Source organism: Ambystoma mexicanum, chromosome 2q (assembly GCF_040938575.1).
Source record: "Ambystoma mexicanum isolate Mex_15411 chromosome 2q, UKY_AmexF1_1, whole genome shotgun sequence".
Classification (NCBI taxonomy): domain Eukaryota; kingdom Metazoa; phylum Chordata; class Amphibia; order Caudata; family Ambystomatidae; genus Ambystoma; species Ambystoma mexicanum.
The window spans coordinates 402,974,167-402,995,239 of NC_090924.1; the positions used below are offsets into that span (position 1 = coordinate 402,974,167).

At 43.7% G+C, this 21,073-nt stretch overlaps 1 protein-coding gene across 1 annotated transcript in view; it reads left to right on the top strand.

Moving 5' to 3' along the window:
* CFP (complement factor properdin) overlaps window positions 1–21,073 on the top strand; it is a 418,911-nt gene that overhangs the window by 228,832 nt on the left and 169,006 nt on the right. The window contains exon 6 of the mRNA XM_069647422.1: window positions 9,035–9,208. Within this exon, the coding sequence (XP_069503523.1) occupies window positions 9,035–9,208 (174 nt within the window). The remainder of the gene's footprint in view (window positions 1–9,034; window positions 9,209–21,073) is intronic.

The window sequence follows — 21,073 nt, forward strand, 5'->3', positions numbered from 1 at the left end:
GTTGCTTAGCTTACCATAACAGGTGAATTTCTGATGTTTTTCGGTTTTACCTGTAACCATAACGTCCCTGTAACAATGTTTTTTCATTGAATTTCATAGGTTTTTATTAGTGCAAATTAACCATAAAGTCCCTTTTTAACAAAGTTTTTTCATTGAATTGTATAGTTTATTTTTTTGTACAACTTAACCATAACGTCTCTTTAACAAAGTTTTTTTTCAGAGAATTACATGAATTTTTACCAGTGCATGCTGTTTTCCTACAACTTATTAATATCATACTTACCCCAATATAGCAAAATTCGTGTCCAATTTGCAACATTTCACCTTAAAACTCTGCCATTTCCCACCTTCTAGCATCATTTCTAACACTTCTATACTTGTTCCACTGTTATTGCTTCCGTCGACGCCCGCAAACCTCTGACGTCACTGTTGTCCTTCCGGACAGTGCCATGTGACCATACATAGACTCAATACATTTTCCCATTAGCATTTTTTGTTACGCTAATGGGAATAATGTGGGGTTCATCCTCTGTTCCAGGGACTGGAACTTGGGATAACTGCCCAGCAGCCCAAGTTATCGGCCCAAGCGAAGTGTCTGTGTGTGCCCTGATGCCTGCAGGCTTTGGCGCATTATGAATAAATAACGAGGGCGCCCGACCATTATCCTCCATTGCAGCCCCTGCAATGGCGGATAAAGGCCATTAGCACCTCTGGTTCCCAAAGCGAGAACCCATGGTGCTAAAAATAGATTTTTCTTCCTATAGCTGTAGGAAGGAAAATCCTTTTCCAAGATGGCCACGATAAAAAGAGAAGGCGGGGCTCAGTACAGAGCCCCTCTTCCCTTCCCATTGCAGCCATCTTGGAAAATGTTTTCTTCCAACAGCGGGGAAGGAAAATCCTTTTCCAAGATGGCCACCAAGGAAAGGCAAGAGGGGGTTTGTACTGAGCCCCACCTTCTCTTTCCATGGCAGCCTGCAGAGGGCGAAGTCAGAACACTATGACCATATTACCACAAGTACATTCTTTTTCCCTTTCAAATCTATCCTACTTTCAAATAACTTTATCACATAGCCGGTCCCAGAAGGACATGGCCCCTTTAACACCATTTTTCATCCCTCGCGGTCAAGGCCAGTAGCCAGATTGTCATGACCTTATACCATGACCCAGAGAATCTGGCCGCTGCCCATGGCCACATGCTATTTCTCAGTCACCAAGTTGTATCACTATTTTTTGTACCTACATTATGACACTTGTCAAAAAATAAAACACAGGCACATTTGCAAAAACATGCTTTCAGGTCCTTGCCAATGCTCTTACACGAATTTGCTTGAAAGCCGCCCATGTTTTTTTGTTCAAAAGTGTGAAAATGTTTGGGCTGTAGGCGTGAGCAAAGTTTTTTTTTTTTTTTTTTTTTTTTTTTACCATTTGTCTATGGAAAAAAACTATTTTGGGACACCCCCTACAAATTTGCCCCCCCCCCTTGACAAAACCTCACCATACTTGGCATGAAAATTCAGAGTGGGCCGTATACATTTTTTTTGTAAAGTCTGGTGAGGATTCGTCCACGGGGAGCGAAGTTATGAGCCACCCCAAAAGTGCTCTTCATATGAGTTGAGCAATTTAACCATAATTTAACCATAACTACACGGGCGCTACTGCAGCAGGCCGTGTAAAACATTTTTTACAAAATAAAGTGTGTATATATATATATATATATATATATATATATATATATATATATATATATATATATATATTTATTATAGCCAGAGGCTACCATATGTCGATCTAAACAAAGCATACGAACAATGCACAAATCAAACCAGAGAGGAGATCTTCATCAAAGCCAACAAAAAGACACAGAATCCCGAAAGTATTCGATTCATTACCACTTTTAACAATGTGGCCAAGGAAATCAGGAAAATGTTGGCTAAACACTGGTCTTTTTTGCAGAGAGCCCCGGACATCTGACAATCCATTCAAGCAAATGCCAGTGTAACCTTTAGGAAGGCGAGATCCATTCAGTCAGAACTGTCACCAAGCCTCTTTGAATCGAATCTCGCATCTCACTCTTCATATCGGCTTACCAGTACACGCAAAAGCTTCTAGAAATGTGGAACATGTAAGGCATGCAGATATGGCTTAAACATAAAACAATACAAACACCCGCAGACTGGGCAAAGTAACATTACTAAACATATCATCTGCTCCACCAAATGTGTAATATATGCCACACAATGCAGCGGCGACCTATGGTATATAGGAAGCACCAAACTACAAGTCAAATTTCGCATACTAAGAGCCATCAATATTCACGCTCCAACATCATTTGTTGGATCATCAACAAACCTTTTGATGAGAAACATGGAGGGGACATTTCATCTTTCAAATATTTTGGAATTGATATAGTACCTCCACATCCGAGGGGAGGCAATTGAGAGCGAAAATTGAGACAATTGGGGGAGCAGGTACATTGTTGACTACAATACAAAGACCCCGGGAGGACATAACAAAGATGAGGAGCTCTACACCTTCGTGGGGGACTGAAATATCCAAAACTACAAATGACTTCTTTGGATATCTATGGGTCCTGTCCAATACTATCCCCTTCTCCAGAATAGCTGTATTTTAATTATACTCAGTATTCTGTGACACGCAACATCATATTTTTAATGTTCTGGCTACACGATTTGTCAGGATCCAGATTCACTATTCAATCACTTTTCCCCTAGTAGAACTTTGATATTTTCTTTTTCTGTTGGTTTTAAATGTGGGTTTTCATGTTTGCTGATCAGGCTTCGAACCTTTTTAAATTTCAAATACTGTGCGTATACATCGATATTACTCAAGCAATGCGCCACCCACACAGTGAGTGCCTGCCAGAAAGAACAAACTCCTTTATATATTAAACTTGTGCAAACCACTGTCAACTGAATACTTTCCAGCCGACTCGTACGTATCATACATCTATGTGACCTAACAGTCTGCACTTCACATCCTTGCTTTTAACCCAATGCATGTTTGCCGAACATCCATTCTAGAGCTAATTTATGCACTAAGCACTTTTTATCCCATATCATTGGCCGCAGACTAATGCACCATGCCCCTTAGGTCATGTTGTTTCCATTTACAATGCACTATGCTTACCATGGCGCTATCTTTTACAACCAAAGCACCTTTTGATACGGAGGGTCTCTTAATGCATTATGCACTTTATTAGTTATGTTTACATTCAGCGACATTGCACTTTGCACTTTAGGCCATATTGCAGGAAAACCAGGGCACCTTATTACGATGTCTTTTAACCATCATGACGTGCATGACTATTTATTTACAAGATGGGGCAATCTGTTACAATTATCCAAAGCCACCATTGCATATATTAATTTAGAACCAAATTAAATTTAAATTGTATGCACTTTATACCAAGGCCCCACAATGTGTACAGAAAAACAGTGTTGTTTGTAGCACTATGCACTTTATAGCACTTCTCTTTGCAATTGAGGCACCTGGATAACATTCTCTAAAGCTCTAAACCCGTAACTTTGAAATGCACTAAGCACTTTATACGATTTACATAGTCAGCAACTTTGCATAATACACTTCAAATAATCTGTGGTAGAGAAATCGCAGCACCACATGGTGACGCTTTTAGAATCATAAAGGTGCAGATAAATATCCTTCACACTTGAGGAAGTGAGCATCAAGCACTAGTGCAAGCATTTACACATGAGCAGTGCCTTCGTATTAGCATTAATGCCATTACTGCGCACTCAAAAGAGTCTCAGAGCCAGCGTAATGATGCCAAGCCCTCCTTAAAGCAAAAGCAAAATCCAAATAAGCGGGCCCGTCTAGACTCAGACCCTGAACAAACAGTACCAGATGAGGAATCAGTGGACCTATGTGATCTTTCGACATACTCGCTAGATTCTGCCAGCTCTTCTTCGATCGTGCCTGGTGAGTCAGTAAGTCAAAGAAAGCCTAATGGCCTGAAAGAACCCCATCGTGGAGAACAATTAGGCGAAGTAGCAAAAGGGCGTAAACAAGTCACCACGTGTCCCTCAGTATCTCATAGGAATTCTTTGGAATTCAATCGGGTTAAGGCAAGGCAGATTTCAAGCTTAAAGAATGGCGCTGAATCGCCTCAAAACTTCAATCCTAAAATGACTGCTGCTCAGCGGAATAGGCACACTCCAATAAAAACGAAAGCAAGCGATAGACGTCAACTTGGTTCAAAACAGCAAACCTGGAAAATCGGAGTGGAAAATGTGTTTTCTGACGATAAGGATGTCAACTTAAACAGAAGAAACGTGATGAAATTACTCCATAACATCCCTTCACTTCGTACCATCACTACTGAAGATATTTTAATTGTTGAATATATCTCAGAGAAATCCGTCAATAAGGTCTTCTTACATATAAGATCATTTGCAGTAGAAAAAACTTTTAGCTGCACGAGATGAACTATTATCATATGGATTTGAAATACAATCGGAGCGGAGCATACATAACTCTGCAAAAAGTGATGCTGTAAAATCAAGAATTGATCATCGACGTGAAGAATTAAGAAGTCACCTATCTTCACGAGAGCGTGGAATTGGAACAAAATCCACTTGGGAGAACTCTGATGAACACACAAGACAAATTGCATCACAGAAAAACCAACAAGCATAACCATCAGTAAATATAGGCACAGAGAATTGTGGGATCATCTCTTGGAATACCAGAGGATTTCTCCATCTATTCAATGACTTTCCCACGGCTTTAGCAAACAATTTTATCATCTGCCTTCAAGAGACGTGGCTTTGTGAGCCTCCGTCAAAAGATGGTTACACCATCGTTCTAAATAAAGCAGGAAAGAATCAACGTGGGAGACCCTTTTCTGGTCTAATTACAATGGTCAATAATGTATATGGCTGGGAGATAAGACAAACATTTATGCCAAATCTTTTCGTACTTGGATTACTACTGCATCTAAGCCCGAGGAAGAACAATCGTTCACCACAATTATAGATCATTAATTTATATTGGAATCCAGCTATGATTTCTTCAGCAAGTTTCATTAAATCAGTGATGGCAATTATCGATCCATGTCTAACATCAAGTTTGGAGACTATAATTATAATATGTGGCGATTTCAACTTCTCATGGTTTGAAAAATCATCTAAAAAAAGGACCTCATCTACTGTAGTATCAACTAGAGGAGACAAATGGTTGGAAGCAATGAAATCAAGAAACTGTGAGATGGTCAATGGTCATATCCAAGGAGATATTCCCCCAAGCTCTACTTGGCATAGAGATAAAAGTCTAAAAACATTAGATTATTTTTGGATTTCTGTTTCTTTCTGGTCAAAAGTAGAAAGACAGTCCATAATCAAAACATCTTTAAGTGATCACACATACTGGAGTTACTCTGTTTACTAGAACGGTGTCTAATATCACCACAGTATAGCTGTCTTTTGGAGGTGAATGAGGGATTGAACAGGTTGCGAATCAAAGATCATCGTATCTGTCAGTTGAGAGATGGCCTCAATGATGATATAACAACCATTTCTGACAGAGTAAATTACGCACCTCTGCTAATCCAATTTGGCACCGTAAAAAAAAGAACATACAATCCTTTCCAAATTCAGAAAAAATATGTATACAGTGCCCAGGTAAATCGGCAAAAGAAACAAATGCATAAAAACATCAGACAAATCAAAAAGAAATGTAAAAATATTCCTGAAGAAATAAAGGAAATCAAAAACTGCAAAATGAAATATCGAAACTGGTTAAAATCTTTCCAAATAATTAGAGATCAAGAATGGGCTGAAACAATGCTAGGCCTAATTATCCAACGAAATTCAAGAGATATCTGGAAGATTTTAAATAACAATTGTACTCAAGAATTAAGTTTAACTAATGGAATATCTATGTTAACCTGGGAACAGCATTTTAAGAAGGTCTTTGAAAATACTTCAGCTCAAGGCTCCCTGGAGCCCGAGCTTTCATCGGCCCCATGGGATGTTTGTGAATCTAGAGCCAAAATCATCGCTACTATAACACATCTGAAGAATTCCCGTGCAGCAGGCCCTGATGGGTTAACAAACGTTCTCTTAAAAGAGAAAAAGGAACTTTGGGCCAACTTCATTGTGGATCTGTTTGGAGTAATTTCAGTAGCTAAGTTGATTCCGAGCTCATGGAGGACTGCGATTATTGTGCCACTATTCAAGAAGGGCAATAGGGATAATCCTGCCAACTATCGCCCTATTGCCCTCTTGGATATTATAGGCAAAATCTTTGCAACATGTTTACAACAAAAACTCACCAAATGGGCCTTCTCTAACAATCTAATGGATAAGCGACAAACAGGCTTTACAAAAGATGTTGGAACAGAAATTAACCTTCTCATAGTAAATATACTCAAGCTTGACATAATGAAAAACAAGGGGAACATTTTTGTAGCTTTCATAGATATGCGGCAGGCTTTTGACCAAATTAATCGCACAATTTTATGGAAGAAACTAACATCATGGTCATGCCCCGCGAACATCCTTCATCTACTCATGGCGCTGCATACAGGTACCTCAATAAAAGTACGTACTGATAACAAAGGCTCCGTGACGAAAGAGATTCCAACCTCCCAGGGAGTGAAGCAGGGCTGCCCTTTGGCAGCGTTATTGTTTAAGTTATATATTGCTGACTTGCCGGAGGCTTTTGTGAACGTTCGCTGCTTTCCACCGAAAGTAAACAACCAACCAATCAGCTATGCAACATATGCCGATGATATCGTATTATTCGATCAAACGGAAATTGGACTACAACGGCTTCTCCAAGCGCTGGTTTTGTATTTACAAGCCAATGATCTTGAAATTAATGCCGGAAAATCGAAGATAATGTCTTTTGGGTCAACACATAAAAGATCAGCCGAGAATTTTAGCTGGTTCGCATCAGGAGAAAAGATTGACTCTGTGCAAACTTTATGATATCTAGGGATACAAATAAATAATTCAATCAGAGAACAAGCCTGGATCTTAGACCTGAAGCATCGCATGACAGCTTTTACTCTTCAGGGTAAACGCTTACACAATGAATTTGGCAAATTCACCCTGATTCTGGTCATGACCTTCTATCGTCAAAAAGTTATTCCTGCCTTGACTTAAGGGGCAGAGGCTGGACTCAATATTGATAACCGTATCTGGGCAGTGTTAGAAGGCCAATTCTGGAGAGGAGTCTTGGCTCTTCCAATTTTTGTTCCCATTGTGGCAATAAGACACGAACTTGGCCTTGATCCATTAGACGGCATGATTCTATGGAAGTCCATTGCCTTGTTACGCAAAATGAACTTAAACACAGTAGCTCCAGCATATGAAATCCTAAAAGAAATGGACACCACACATTATGCAGGAATGCTACATATCTGGGCTATGAAAATCAGAAAGTCATTGGCAGTCATCGATATTTCCTGGGATACTGTCTGCAATACCCCACAGATTGCCAAAAAAACTGAGATCTTGCTATTGGATAAAAAATGGAGAATTGCGTGAGGCGTTGCCATCATCACTTAATCTAGGCATGACTTGCAACAGCCTAGATAAGTTACCTAAATACCTAACAAAATTTCCATCAAGACATCATCGCAACATGTTCCTAAGATTTCGGCTTAACATATATAAAACCAAAGAGATGATGTATCTGAGACACTACAAAGAAATAGCTGATAATAAATGTAGGTTCTGCAAAATTGAAGTAGAATCACTCAAACATCTAGTCTCTGAATGTGACCAGGTAGCGACCCAGCGCTCATTCTTCCTCCAACATGTAACATCAACCTTTCAACTAACTGAACATCTGTGGTATTCGCTGGTAGCTGGAAACAATGCTAGATTAATTTGCGCCCTGGTAGATTTTCTTGATAACATTTTGGAGGAAGACTAATGTTAAAAACAGGCCTTTCACTTGAGAGAACTGCAAAACAAAAAAAAAAAAAGAACCATAATGGATTGATGAACTCATATGATTGTGGATAGATGAAATAGTAATAAGATGAAGAGGTTGTCTCTAATTTTGTAATTAAAGTTGTGTAAATAACTAATTGTTACAATAAAAAAAAAATAATAAAAATTAGCATTAAGGTACATCATTGTATCAACAAGTGCAACAACATGCGTAGAAACACAAAGTCAATGATAGCAGCCATCTTTATTCGCAGCAGAATCCTATGTAGCTCGAATCATGTCGTATATATTCAACATGGCGGCTAAAGCGGGCTATGCACAAATAGCCAGGATCTGCTCTGGTTTCTGGAAATGGAAAAAGCACTCTATGCCGTTTAAACCCCAGAAACACTTGCATTCAGACAATCTGAAGCCCACCAGGTTGAAACGCGTTGTTCTTTTCTCTGCTCTACCCTGTCCACCATGTACTAAATAAAGGACGCGATATAGAGACTTTTTGATGTCGATGTGATTTTTGTTGATCTTTATGGAGTGTTGCCATCAGCTGACAATGTTCAGTTTCTTTTTCTAATATATATAACAGGCATATTGATTAGCAATCCATTGTAAATACGTCTGCACAACGTTATTTTAAGGCAAAATGTATATGCTTTAAAAAACAGATAAAAAAACAGATGGTAAAAGTGATGAGTACAGGCCATTTCGCCTGCTTTTACTCATGACTTGTTCTCACTTTTTTGAAAAGGTAGAAAATGACACCAAGGGGACGCAGCATCAGGTAAGTGTCATTACCGGTCCTTTAGATATAATGTGCCCCCCACTGTGATAGAGTTGCCAGTGGACACCAACATCCTAAGCCTTGCAAAAGCACCTTTTCCTTTGGAACAAGATTGTATCCTTAACTATGGTGTCGCAAATGCTCACACAAAACTGCATCCACATATGGTGCTTTGAATAAGCATACCTCACTTGTTGATGCTGCATTGATGCTTGAAATCAAAATGATTGTAGCTGGGAATGTGGCAGGTGTGGGGAAGCTCTTTGTGGCTCAGGCTGATGGGTGTGTGTGTGTTCTTCTTTCCATACTCCTGCAGTGGCTGGTCAATGGGGAGAATGGCAGCAGGCTGGCGAGTGCTCGGTGACCTGCGGTGTTGGACGTATAACAGACACACGTCTGTGCAATAACCCAGCCCCACGGCACAATGGCCCTCACTGCATCGGCAGTGACACCCGTACTAAGTCGTGCAACACAGGAGTGCCCTGCCCAAGTAAGTACTAGTAAACCCTTTTATTTTCGGTCGCGAGACCATAAAAGCAACACATAATGCATAAAATACATAATAGTTCATTATACATTACTCATTGTTCAATACTAAAAACAGTAAAGCCTTCCTAACATTATAACATTATTTCGATCTTATTGCGATTCCATTTGCGCTAGGGGATATCATAAGGAGAGTAAAGCTTGCAGCCTCAAAGTTATCTCCCTGCCCATTTGTTGACCTCTCTGGCCTTGTGTGGCCATGCCCTGTGGATGTATCATGATGTGGCAAATACAGCACAGAGACTTTGAGGGTTGCTCAAGTATGATAGCGCCACTCTCGAATGGCAAATCCCATTCTAGAGTAAAATTGGTTTCAAGTAACTACATCTTAACCTCAGGGTATTTTGACAGATCAGCATGAAGTGCATTACATTGTCTGTTGCCCCCTTACACATCGGACACAAGTGGACTCTTGAGGATTCCAGAGAGAGGTAGCACTTGCAACCGCCAACGTGCCTAATCTTAAACGCAGCTATAAAGATCTTTCATAAGATGATTAAATCGACATAAGCTATAGCACCTTTGGACATTCCTCAACTGACATAAACAAAACCACCAGACAATTTCGAGGCATCATGAATTAAATCACTCCTTAGCTGACTGTTCATGGTAAAATGAACAGCCTTTTTCCCCATTGCCTGGCAGGCAGTCCGATTTTCCCATAGGCTACTCGGGTTCAGTTCGAACAGGCATTTTTTACATGGATGAACCATTTCAAGTTTCTCTCTCCTTCCACGCTCATAAAATGTAACGGGGCCTCGCGGTAAGGTTGTAATCTTTCCTTGCTCCACAATCTTAACCAATGTTTGATTGGTTCATACTTCGCCCTGACCATCATAGGTAAAATGCCCCGCTCAAGATCTATTAAGGGGGATGGGTTACCTGAGGGTAATAATAGCAGCTTTAAAAAAAAACTTTTCTCTCACAGCATTGTAGCTTGTTAAAAGTCGCATAGCCCCAAACTTCTGCACCATATGAGACAGCTTGGGTTGATTGCTTTTGGAATAGATTCAGAGCAGGCGAAACTGCTCCTCTACCATGCCGCACAAAAAAAGGAATTTATAGTCCCATTAGATTTTTTCATACAAATACTGGCTTTTACCACTTGAGACACCCAACTCCCAAGTTCCTAGAACCTATTTCCCTATTGATCAAAATGGCTAACCTGTTCTAGCGTAACATTGTTAATTTGAAAGGATACAGACCCTTGTTTGCGTAGACAGGGCCGAAAGAACCATAATCTTAACTTTTCTGTATTTAACTAAAGTTTCAGGTTTATGCATTTATGCAAAAAGGCTAAAAGGGCCTTTTTCAGACCTGATGAGCTTGTTGATGATATAGCCGCGTCATCTGCATAAAATAGGCTCGGGTATTTCACTGAGCCAATTTTTGGGCACTCCTGTAACAGAGTGTCAATAATTTCTTGGACATTTATGTTAAAAAGCAGGGGTGCCGGGATACAGCCATGTCTTACTCCCCTACATACATTAAACACTTGTCTGCCCCCACCACCCGCCCAACCCAAAGCAAACATTTTCTTCGTTTTGGGAGTACAATTGGGGAAATAATCGAGATTAATTCCGGGAGACAGCACTTTTCAGGTTACCAATATATGCCAGAGTGTAGCTCTCAAAGGAGTCGAATGCTGTTTTAAGGTCCAAAAAAGCAATGTATAATTTCATCTTGGATAGAAAAACATATATTTTTGGATTAGAAGAAATAAAAGAAAACATTGATCTACGGTGCCACTGTTAGATCTAAATCCCGCCTGGTGAGTGCTTAGGATGTGGTTAGTCAGACCAAGACTGTAGGTGGCCAAGTATAGTCTTTGCGAAGATTTTCCCAGCCCCATTCAATAATGAGAGGGCTCGATAATTAGAGGGCAGATCTCTTTGACCCTTTTTATATAGAGGAATAATCTCTGCCTGACACCATGTGGGAGGTATTAAGCATGTGAGAAAAATAGCTTTAATAACTTTATAAAGGTCCAGGACCCACACTGTTTCCTCCTCCTTATAAAGATGATTTGGGATCAGCAGCCTTTATTTATTTATTTTGCATTTTTAAGGCGCTTATACATCAAGTGAATTGCATTTCAAAGCACCCACAGGGCAGCAGGGAGGGAACATGGGAAAGAAAGCAATATACCACTGAAAGATGGGCAGACCTACTAGGCCTTATGAGCATTCAGAACGTGCAAGTGCAGGTATTCCCCAATTAGATCGATTTGAATGGATCGAATGGTACATCTGGCCGAATTCAGCCAGTATCATTCAATCGATTTAAAATCTATCAAATTGGGTAATCAATACCAAACCTGGGCAGCGGGGGGTTGCGAGGGTGTCCCCGCTCCCCTTGTTCGATATTGATGGCCTTGGGGAGTACCAGGGGTGTCCCATGCTTCCTGAGGATTGGAGGCGCGGGATGGAAGAAAACATTTTTTAAAAAAGAGAAAAGGGGACCCTGCGCCGTCGGGTCCGACCAGTGTTAGAGGGACAGAACTGACACTGCAGGGTCTGGAGAGGCAGCGGATGTCCAAAAGGTAAGTGCAGGTGGTGGGGGGGATGTATTGGGGAGTTTGGGGGAATAGACTTAAAGGGTTTGGCCATGGTACAATTGTATTTGCAGCAAAATTGACTACGGTCAATTTCACCACAAACAATTCTGCCACGGCCAAATCATGTAGATCCCAAGTGCAGAGAGAGAAAGAGAAGGGATGAGGAAGTTGGGTGGGGGGGGTGCTAGATGTACCCAGAGGGAAGTGAAAGGGATTAAGCAGCTGTTAAGTGGCTTGGTAAGAGTGGTCAGCCGTCAATAAATAGGTAAGTGCACGCAGTGGTGGCATCGGCCAGTGGGTGCCAAGGCAAGTGCTGGGAGCGGGCGGAAGCTGAAGGCAATTTGGTGTGTGAGGCCAGGATCCAGGAGGACATGTAAGGGACCTGGTCACCAATCTCAGCAACTGTGTGGTTTAACAGAGGAGAGGAGGAGGAGGAGGAGGAAGGAAAGGAGGAGGTGAAAACAAAGGTCTTGAGGAGAGTCTGGAATTTAAGGAGATCCAGCTCAAGATGAAGAGGATGGCGGAGGCTGGTTCCATAGGAGGGAGCATGCTGAGGAAAGGGATTGGCCACTAGCTCGCTGTTTAGCGAAGCGCTTGACACACAGAGAGTTGGTGCCGGAGGAATGTAAAGCTCTGGAGGGAGAGTATTTTTATGAGAGTAAGTTGTGGATAGCGTGGTCCCTGGCCACAGACAGCCTTATGGATGATGCAGAGGGATTTGAATTTGATCCTTGCAGCAACCGGGAGCCATTCTTCATAACTCTTAGTGCTGCCCTAATTTCAGACATACTCGCACTTAAGCGTGGCCAGTCCCTAAAGTCTACTAACTCCATGTTACCCTTATTTCCCTCATCACCAGGGTGGGAGTTATAGAGATTAGGAAAGTGGGACTCGCACTCTTCAGCTAGAATACCACATTGCAATGCCTGGTCTCCATTCAACTCTTTACCTACCACCAACCTCCGAAAGAGGGTATTGTCGCCCTGTTGCAGGACATTATGCATAACCTGCCATTTTTCACGTAGGAACTAATTAGAGCAAAGAAGGAGTTACTAATATCTTGCTCTCAATGTGCGCAATTCAATTTTGCGTGCCCCTACCTTCGTTTTAACATAAGTTATAATTTTCTTTTTGGCTGCAAGACATTCTCTGTCATAGCAGCCTGTGGTAACAATGGCCCTTCTTCTGATTTGGGCTAGCGGGGCAGAGACTAGTGGAGAAAGGTTAGACTTCAGTTATCAAAGGCTATAAACACTCAGCACCACTGATAACCATCATCTCGCTCAAAATAGACTTGTATATTATTGGTTTGTACCCTTGTTTGATGACCTTTGACCATTTCACCTATTTCCGTGCGAGACCTGTTAACATAATATGCTGTGATATTACACCATGTGAGCCCTGTCTCATACCCGGTTAACTCTGCCAGTAATGGAAAGCGGGTGATGGTCACTCTCTGATCTATTGCAGATTTCAAAATCAATAACTTTATCCCATTGGTCACCAGAGACTAGAATGTAGTCTATCAATGAGGCACCAACTGGCTCCACAAATGATTTCTTAGACGGTTGGTCCTTTGGAAAACGACCATTACAGGCTCTCAGATTAAGATTATAAAATGTCCTCGCCACTTCCAGGGCCAACATGTGTGTTCTCTTGGGGGATACCGAATCGACCGCCAGGATGCCCCATGCAATTTCCTGGTCTTCCCAAAGATCCATAAGATCTTCCAATGGTTCAATTTGAATATTTAGTGCACCTGCTACTATAACAAGGCTGCTTTTGTCTTTTTCTAGTCGTAGCGTAGCTGTGTCATATAACTTGTTAATCGTTGACATTCTTTGATTTCCAGAGGGTCTAATATATATGTTAAATATCATGAATTGTTTGCCCCCTTCCATTTAAGAAATCGAGAGCTGTAGGTCAGCTGATAGACACAGATATTCTACCACTTTCCCTCCAAGGGTGTAATCGAGCCATATCACAAGGCCTCCACTAGGTCTACACCTTGGCCCCATGATAGCTGGGACAGAGAAGGATTTATGGACCTGACCTAGGGCTAGCAGTCCAAGTTTCCTGTAAGAGAACTAGTTGGTACCTTCTCATATACTCGCACCAGCTCAGGCTCTCCATTAGGCTGGTAGGATGGTGCAGGGGCAACTTGTTTGTCTTGGAAGCAAGACAATGCATAGCGTCATTCTGGCCTCGCACTTAGAAACTGGTCCCTGGTATTAAGTGTGTTTATAAAAGAACAATTATAATAATAATAATAATCTACACAGGCTAGCAACATTCCATGATAACGTGTACACAGGGTCCCTTGAGGTGAACCTCACGGCAACCTCCTTAACTAAGCTACTATATCAATTGATTATCTTCCCTACCCTTCGGTAATCTTAGGTGCTCGGAAGTATAATCCTGCTCTGTGGCTCAGTTGTAATGATTATATTGCCCTGGGTTAAACTCTTTGCCCCACTTTTCCTCAGGTGCAGACTGCAACATAGCCATTCTGTCAGAAGGCATTGCAGGCTGACATGCATTCACCTCAAAACCCATTTCTCCCAGAAATGTGGAGTTCTTAAAAAATCGCTCTGCCACAATAGTAGATATGAAAGACACCAAAACCCAGTTTGTATGACTATGCGCCTACGGCAATTCAAGCCTTACAATGTCCTCGGAAGGAATGATATCCAGGTCAGGGACAAGATGTAAAAGTTCCAAGAGTGATTTAAAAAGGGACTAACCGTCGTGGGATTACTTTCCACTATTTTAGGATACTTCGAGTGAATCGCCCCAGAGAATTCTGATCATGGAATCCTCTTCCCAGGGTGGGCTGACTGTAGCGAGTTGACACGCGACAGCCAAGACAGAGAGGAAAATCCTGCCCCGCTCTCCACCATAATTTTGGTTATGGTAGTCTGGCAAGGACTGCCTCTAGGATGACTGCGTGGATCGACCTTGTCATGATGATTTGCGGACGTATTAGTTGGATGCCCACAGGCTGTATTTCAAAATGGGTTACCGTTAGTCAATGGCCTCTGTGTGGGCCCGGCAATATTATCAGCCAACAATGGCGTAGCCTGCTTATTTTGCCCAGCCTTGTTGGCTGATTTTAAGCGGTGCTCTCAATATGTCCTTCCTGGTTATTTGGGCTAAGAAGCCCCCAGTGGGTGCCATCGTAGCAGCACCAGGCATATGACTGGGCTCAGAGTTGAGGCGGTTTTAGGGACAGAACTGTGGGAGACATGCAGCCATTTGTCCAGAGGACCCTGAAGCAACACTTGACGTATAGATCCATCTCCAAGTTTGTTCGATGCCAGGTTTTGACCAGTATGTGTATAAATCAGCAAGGGGTCAACATAATCCCCAGCAGCTTTAGTGAGGGACATACTTGAGAAATCCACCAGTTTATTTTGCTGACACCCCTTCATAATTTGCTGAATTTTCCTACACCTTTTTGTGTCTATGGATAGTGCTATTAAGAAAGGGTTGCTCCAAACGTAAAGCCTCTAATGCATGTTCCTCCGTGGGAGCAGTGGCCTTCTCAGCCTCCTGATGTAAAACTACTAAATCAGGTGACGGCGTGACGGTGGTTTTCAGATGCTCACTCGAGACAATAGTGTGGATTTATTTGCATTTTCGCATGGATCTGCGTGATTTTTCCGTCATGGGAAAGTCTGTGATGGAAACGTTTGCATGAGAAATGTACCCACCTCAAAAGGTTCATACATTTCCCATGCGAACATGCACTGCAAACCACTACATACCCACACCCACAACACAGCCCCGACACACACCCCACCCACACCCTCAACACACCCACACCCCCAACATAACCAAACCCTACTTACCTTTTCTTCACGCTGTGTCCCAGCGGCAGCAGTTCTCTTTCACATCCGTGATCGGGAACCGGTGCCGTAGGGTGTTTTTTATTATTTTTTTGTTTGTTTTTTTTTTTTTTTTTACAGCAAGCTTCAGGCATTTCCCCCGCAACCCCAGCTCACTATACTATAAAGTATAGTGAGCGGGTTGTAGCTGGGGACACCCCCGCAGCCCCTGTTTTTTTTTCTTGGGTGTGCTCCGGAGGTGTCCCCCGCAACATCCCGCTCACTATACCACACAGTATAGTGTGCGGGGTGTATAAGGGGGACACCCCAGCAGCCCCCTTTTTTTTTTTTCCTTTGTTGGGTGTACAGCGGGGGCAGTCTTCTATTTATTTTTTTTACTTACCTAAAATGCATGCCACCAAAGGTTCGCACTTTTGGTGTTCGAACCTTTGGTGGTATGCATTTTTCAGACTTTTGGTGAAGTCGTACCTTTTTTTCGGTCCTTTCGCACAGTTCCTTTTCACATAGGGAAATTGATTCCCTTGATGGATTCTGACTTTGAGCTGCAAGGTCATTAGATCGAACCATGTCAGAATGTGCCGTAATGCGCAGTCTACAGTTTGCGTCAATGATGATATCCACAACCAAAGCTAGAATATGCTTAGTCTCACACTGTTCTTCAGCAGATTTTGTACAAAGAAGCATTAGGGCATACATTTTAGCACAAATCATGTTCAGTATAGAGGCACAGTCAATCGTTTCTCCCAAGAGACCTCAGTGTGCCTCCCGAAAGGCTGCAAGCCCGCTTCCCAGTACGGGAAGAAGCACTATGCAGCCCATATGTTATGCTTTTCACAAGTGCTAGAGTGATGAAAGTTGTGGGAGCCGAGGGGGGAGTTTGATGGTGTGGTTTTTCAGCCCACACACGCCTATTGGTAAAGCCCAGATAATCTAGATGTCACGGGAAGCAGATGTTGCATGTGTCTTCTCTGAGGATTTGGGAATGCAGTTCTACGTTGAACGGGTCAATTTTGTTATGTGGGTCAGGAGCACTTCAATGTTGATAGTGTGTACTAATTGTGCATCTGTGTTATTGTTACTGGTAACCCACTAGGAATCCCAAAATGATTGGGAGTGAAAGCATCAGGGATTTAAGTGAGCCAGGGCTAGCCCAGGCAGTCTCTAAAAACTGTGGCTGAGCTGGGGCTCCCACATTCCCGCTACATAAGCAACTGCCACCATACTTCTTGAGCATGAGTCTGGAGACTCAAAGCGCGCACACAGATATTTGCAGTAATTTATGATCAAACAAGTTGTTAAAGAATTACATGCAGGGAAAGCAAAGCCATGCCATTTTCCACTCAGACTGCATAGCCAGTGCCTCACTCTCAAAGGGCGAGGCTGTCCAAAAGTGTACACCTGAATCGTGGTTTGCATTCTACTATTCTGCTGCTACCACAAATGAAATGTGCAGCATTGTGCAATATGCGCTAAGAAGGGTTGCAGGCTTGAAGCACTTTTACACACACATTTGTGCAATGCAAACATTTTTGGTCATTCTTATGTTCCGAGAATGCTCATGTATTTTATGCAGAGTAGCCAGCAACCTACATTGGTACAATTTGTCATCCTCCCCTTTCTCATAAGTGATTTGAGGGCTGGCTGTAAATGCATGGGGGCCCATTTCAAAATGATTTTTGATAGCCTCTATCCTTAGCCCCTCTGAGGCAACTGTGTGCGCCTTGATTACAATGGAGATGTTTCCTAATGGAAACTCCAGTGGGTGATTTGCTTGGGTTTAAAATTGAGGGTGCGTGACAAGAGCCCCACCCTGAACTTCATTATTCCCCAAGCATATTCCTTTGCCCCACACCAAAGAGATGAGAGCACAACCGAAGAAAGTAAGGCACCCAGCGGGCAGCTGAAACCCAAAAAGACTTGTGAAGGATGGGTATTGACCTGGCCCCGATTCCAAGCCTGGGTGATTGATTTACAGAATGAAGTTGATTTATTTACTGACTGAATTATTTATATACCGAATGAGAAAGTGATTGTTTTACTATTATTTATTTACAAACGGAGCCAGTGAGCGATGTAATTATATTGTCCAGTCTGGGTGAACATGAAGACCACCCGAGACCATGCCGATAAACAGAAAATACGTTTGCAGGGCCTCATGATGTACTCTTTTGGACTTTGGCCACAGAGCCTTGCTAGAACCCGCCCCCCACCCCCTCTATTTTGTATCCTCACTGGAAAGGGTTGATGCCGCCCATTCTCCAGCAAGTTATGCACAGTTCACGTGGGAGGTCACTGCCCAGAAACGCTGCCTCTCCAAATGTCGTTATCGGTTTAATGTTTCCTGCTCTTCCTTCAGAACAGAACTCGGAATACTTTTTGCTTTGATCATAATAGTAATACAAAGGGGAAAAAAGTATTTCTTCTGAAACATTTAGAACCATTAATTAAGATAAAATTTCATTTGTGATTCCAGATACGGAGACTCTGCACTTTATATTTTCAAGCGGTTTGACAGCACTGAAGGTGCCACCTTCTACTTGTTTCCACTCTGACAGACCATGGCTTTCAAGCACTCGAGAAGGGACACTTCCTAAACAGTGCAATTTGCTTCCAGGAGACACCAACGTGCTGTGTTCCCTGCATGCAATTTTGCAATTTTCCACTTTTACAAAAAGGAGAGTAAAGACACCTCTATTCTGAAAGAATGAATCAACTTTATACTTTCATTTTTGTCCCCGGTGTGTAAGAAAATGTAAATGCCATCTCCAAATAACTATTTTCCGACAGTTACAACCTCATTTTAAACAAGGTGCAGCGGTAAGCCAGGGCATGCCGCATGACGTACTGCTTTTACGCCTTGATTTACCTCGAGGTGGAGGAGGGGGCGCAGAACGGAGATGAGATCTTTGCGTGCATTCCTCCTGTGTCTCCTCTGTGAGTATCATTGTACCCCTGTAGGAGAGTTTCATGCAGGCGTACAACAAATAGATTTCTATAGGGACTGCCTTAGTTTTCATAGAATGCCAATGTTAAAGGTCTGCGACAGCATTCAAGATCCACGTGAGCCCCCTCCCGCCACAGATGCCGTCGGACACTGGTGTGCTCGGTTCAGGCTCCCCGGTCGATCTGCGGCGGCCAGGAATGTCCTTTTATTTATAGTGCACGCAGCGGAATGCAACGTCACTCTGCTGCGTGCTGGTACCCTTAAAGGGGCAGCACCACACTCCTCCTTTTTCATAATGACAACAGTGAACAAAGGATTACTACATACTAAAACATATAACACACTGCAAACGAAAACCGCAAGAAACCCCTTTAATAGCAACCACCCTGGATCCCTGCACTGTTGGGTCCCCTGATGTTGCTCCCCGTTCAGGATTCCAGCACATAGTCAGTGAGGTGAGCTGGTTTCACTTGCCCTGTCCTCAGGGGGTACCTCCTGCCGACCTCCCTGATTGGGACCCCCTCGCTGGTGCTATCACGAGCTGGAGAGCTCGGTGGTGGAACCACACCACGCCCTCATCTGGAACCTCAATTATGTCCCTGCTCGAGCCGCCTCAGCCCTGGGTTCACCCAGCCTCTTCAAGAAGCTGGCATTGCGAGTGACGGACGCATTTCCATCCGAGGCAGTCACCATCGACCCCTTCACAGCCACCACGTCCATCGGCCCGGCTCATAGGTTAGTGCCAACTTTCCATGAGGGTGCCAGTTCCTTACCAACACTTCATCGCCAGGGGAAAACTGCTGAGGCCTGAGTGCCCTCCAAAGATTCTCTGGTTCAGTTCTTTGGCTACTTTCCCTTTCCACTTGCTGATCGTCAATCATGGCAGGCTCGCGCTCCCCCCAGCTCTGGCAACAGCCCTCTTGGACACCGCTTGAACAGTGCCTCTACAGGCGCCAGCCCCGTGGATGTGGGCAGGGTGGCCCCATATTCCTGCAGAAATGGATACAGGGCCCTTTGTGAACACTGACCTTGTCCTTGGGCAATGCGGAACACTTCGTTGAGTCCTCATCATCTGCTGCACCTCGCCATTGGCCCTGGGCCACAGCGGAGTGACCTTTCTGTGGTGAATTCCATAGTCTTCCATCATTCTGGCAAAGCTCTCACCTTGAAAGGGTGCTCCGTTGTCTGAGCACAGTACCTTGGCCAGCCCATGAGTGGCAAAGATCTTCTCGACTGCCACCAACACATTTTCGAATGCCACAGACTCAACGAACTCCACCTCCGGGTACCTAGACCACTCATCCACAATGACCAAGAAGTATGTGTCCCGGGTCATAGAGCCAAAGTCTGCATGGACCACCTCCCATGGTCTGGTGCCTTGCGATATCGTCTCTATGGAGGGCTCCTTTTGTGCTGGTGACACTGCCTGACACCACACGCATGCCACGACAAACTCTTCCACCCGCCTCTCTAGCTCTGGAAACCAGACCTTCTGGCGCAGCCAGGCCTATGTTTTGGCAGTGCCCTGGTGTCCCTGATGGGCCAGCTCGATGACCTGCTGTATTTTCCCTTGCGGAACCACGATCCGGTCACCCCTGAGTAAAAGGCCAGTCTCTGAGAACATTAGTTCGTCCCTCACCCTCCATAGCTGTTCCAGAGTGGCTTTGGCCTCCTGAGTTCTCAGGGCAAGAGTGTTCAGTATAGCCCTCCATGACACATGGTGGATGGCAACCCTAAGGATGAGGAAGCATTCATCTTCTGCAGCAGCCTGTTCAAGTTCGCCCACCGGCACGGAGTTGGAAGTTGCCGCTTCCACCACCAGTTAAACGTGCGTGTCTGCCTCCTCCGCACAGATTTCGAGCGGCCCTTCCGGGCTCCCTCTTGGATGTCTGGATGATAATCCGCTGCATTGTTGTTCCCAGGCCAGTACATGAGGGAGACCCCATATTCTAATAATGCCAGCATCTATCCCTCAATCCTCGCTGGTGGCTTGAAGGATAAGCCTGCCAGGATGGGCAACAAAGACTTGTGGTCCGTGACCACTGTCACCGGTCTCCCCAGCCCATACAGCCTGAAGTATCGACAGCCCCATAGGCTCACCAAGGCCTCCCGCTCAATCTGGGAATATCTCTGTTCAGTCTCCGACAGGGCTTTGCTGGCGTATGCCACTGGACGGACACCCAGATTTGCATCAACCTAGGTGAGTACAGCCCCCAGACCAAATGGGCTGGCGTCCACCACAATCTCTGATTGAAGGGCGGGGTCAAAAAAGGCCATGGTATCCTCCGCATTCAGGGTGCCTTTAATGTCCTCGATTGCAGCCTGCTCCAGCAGCCCCCACTGCCGGGTGACATCCTTCTTATTGAGGGCTTGCAGTGGCTCCGACCAAGAGGTGAAGTTGTCAAACGGGAAATCATATCATGCCTCCTTTATTGTATATATTGGCCTAAGCCCAGTCAC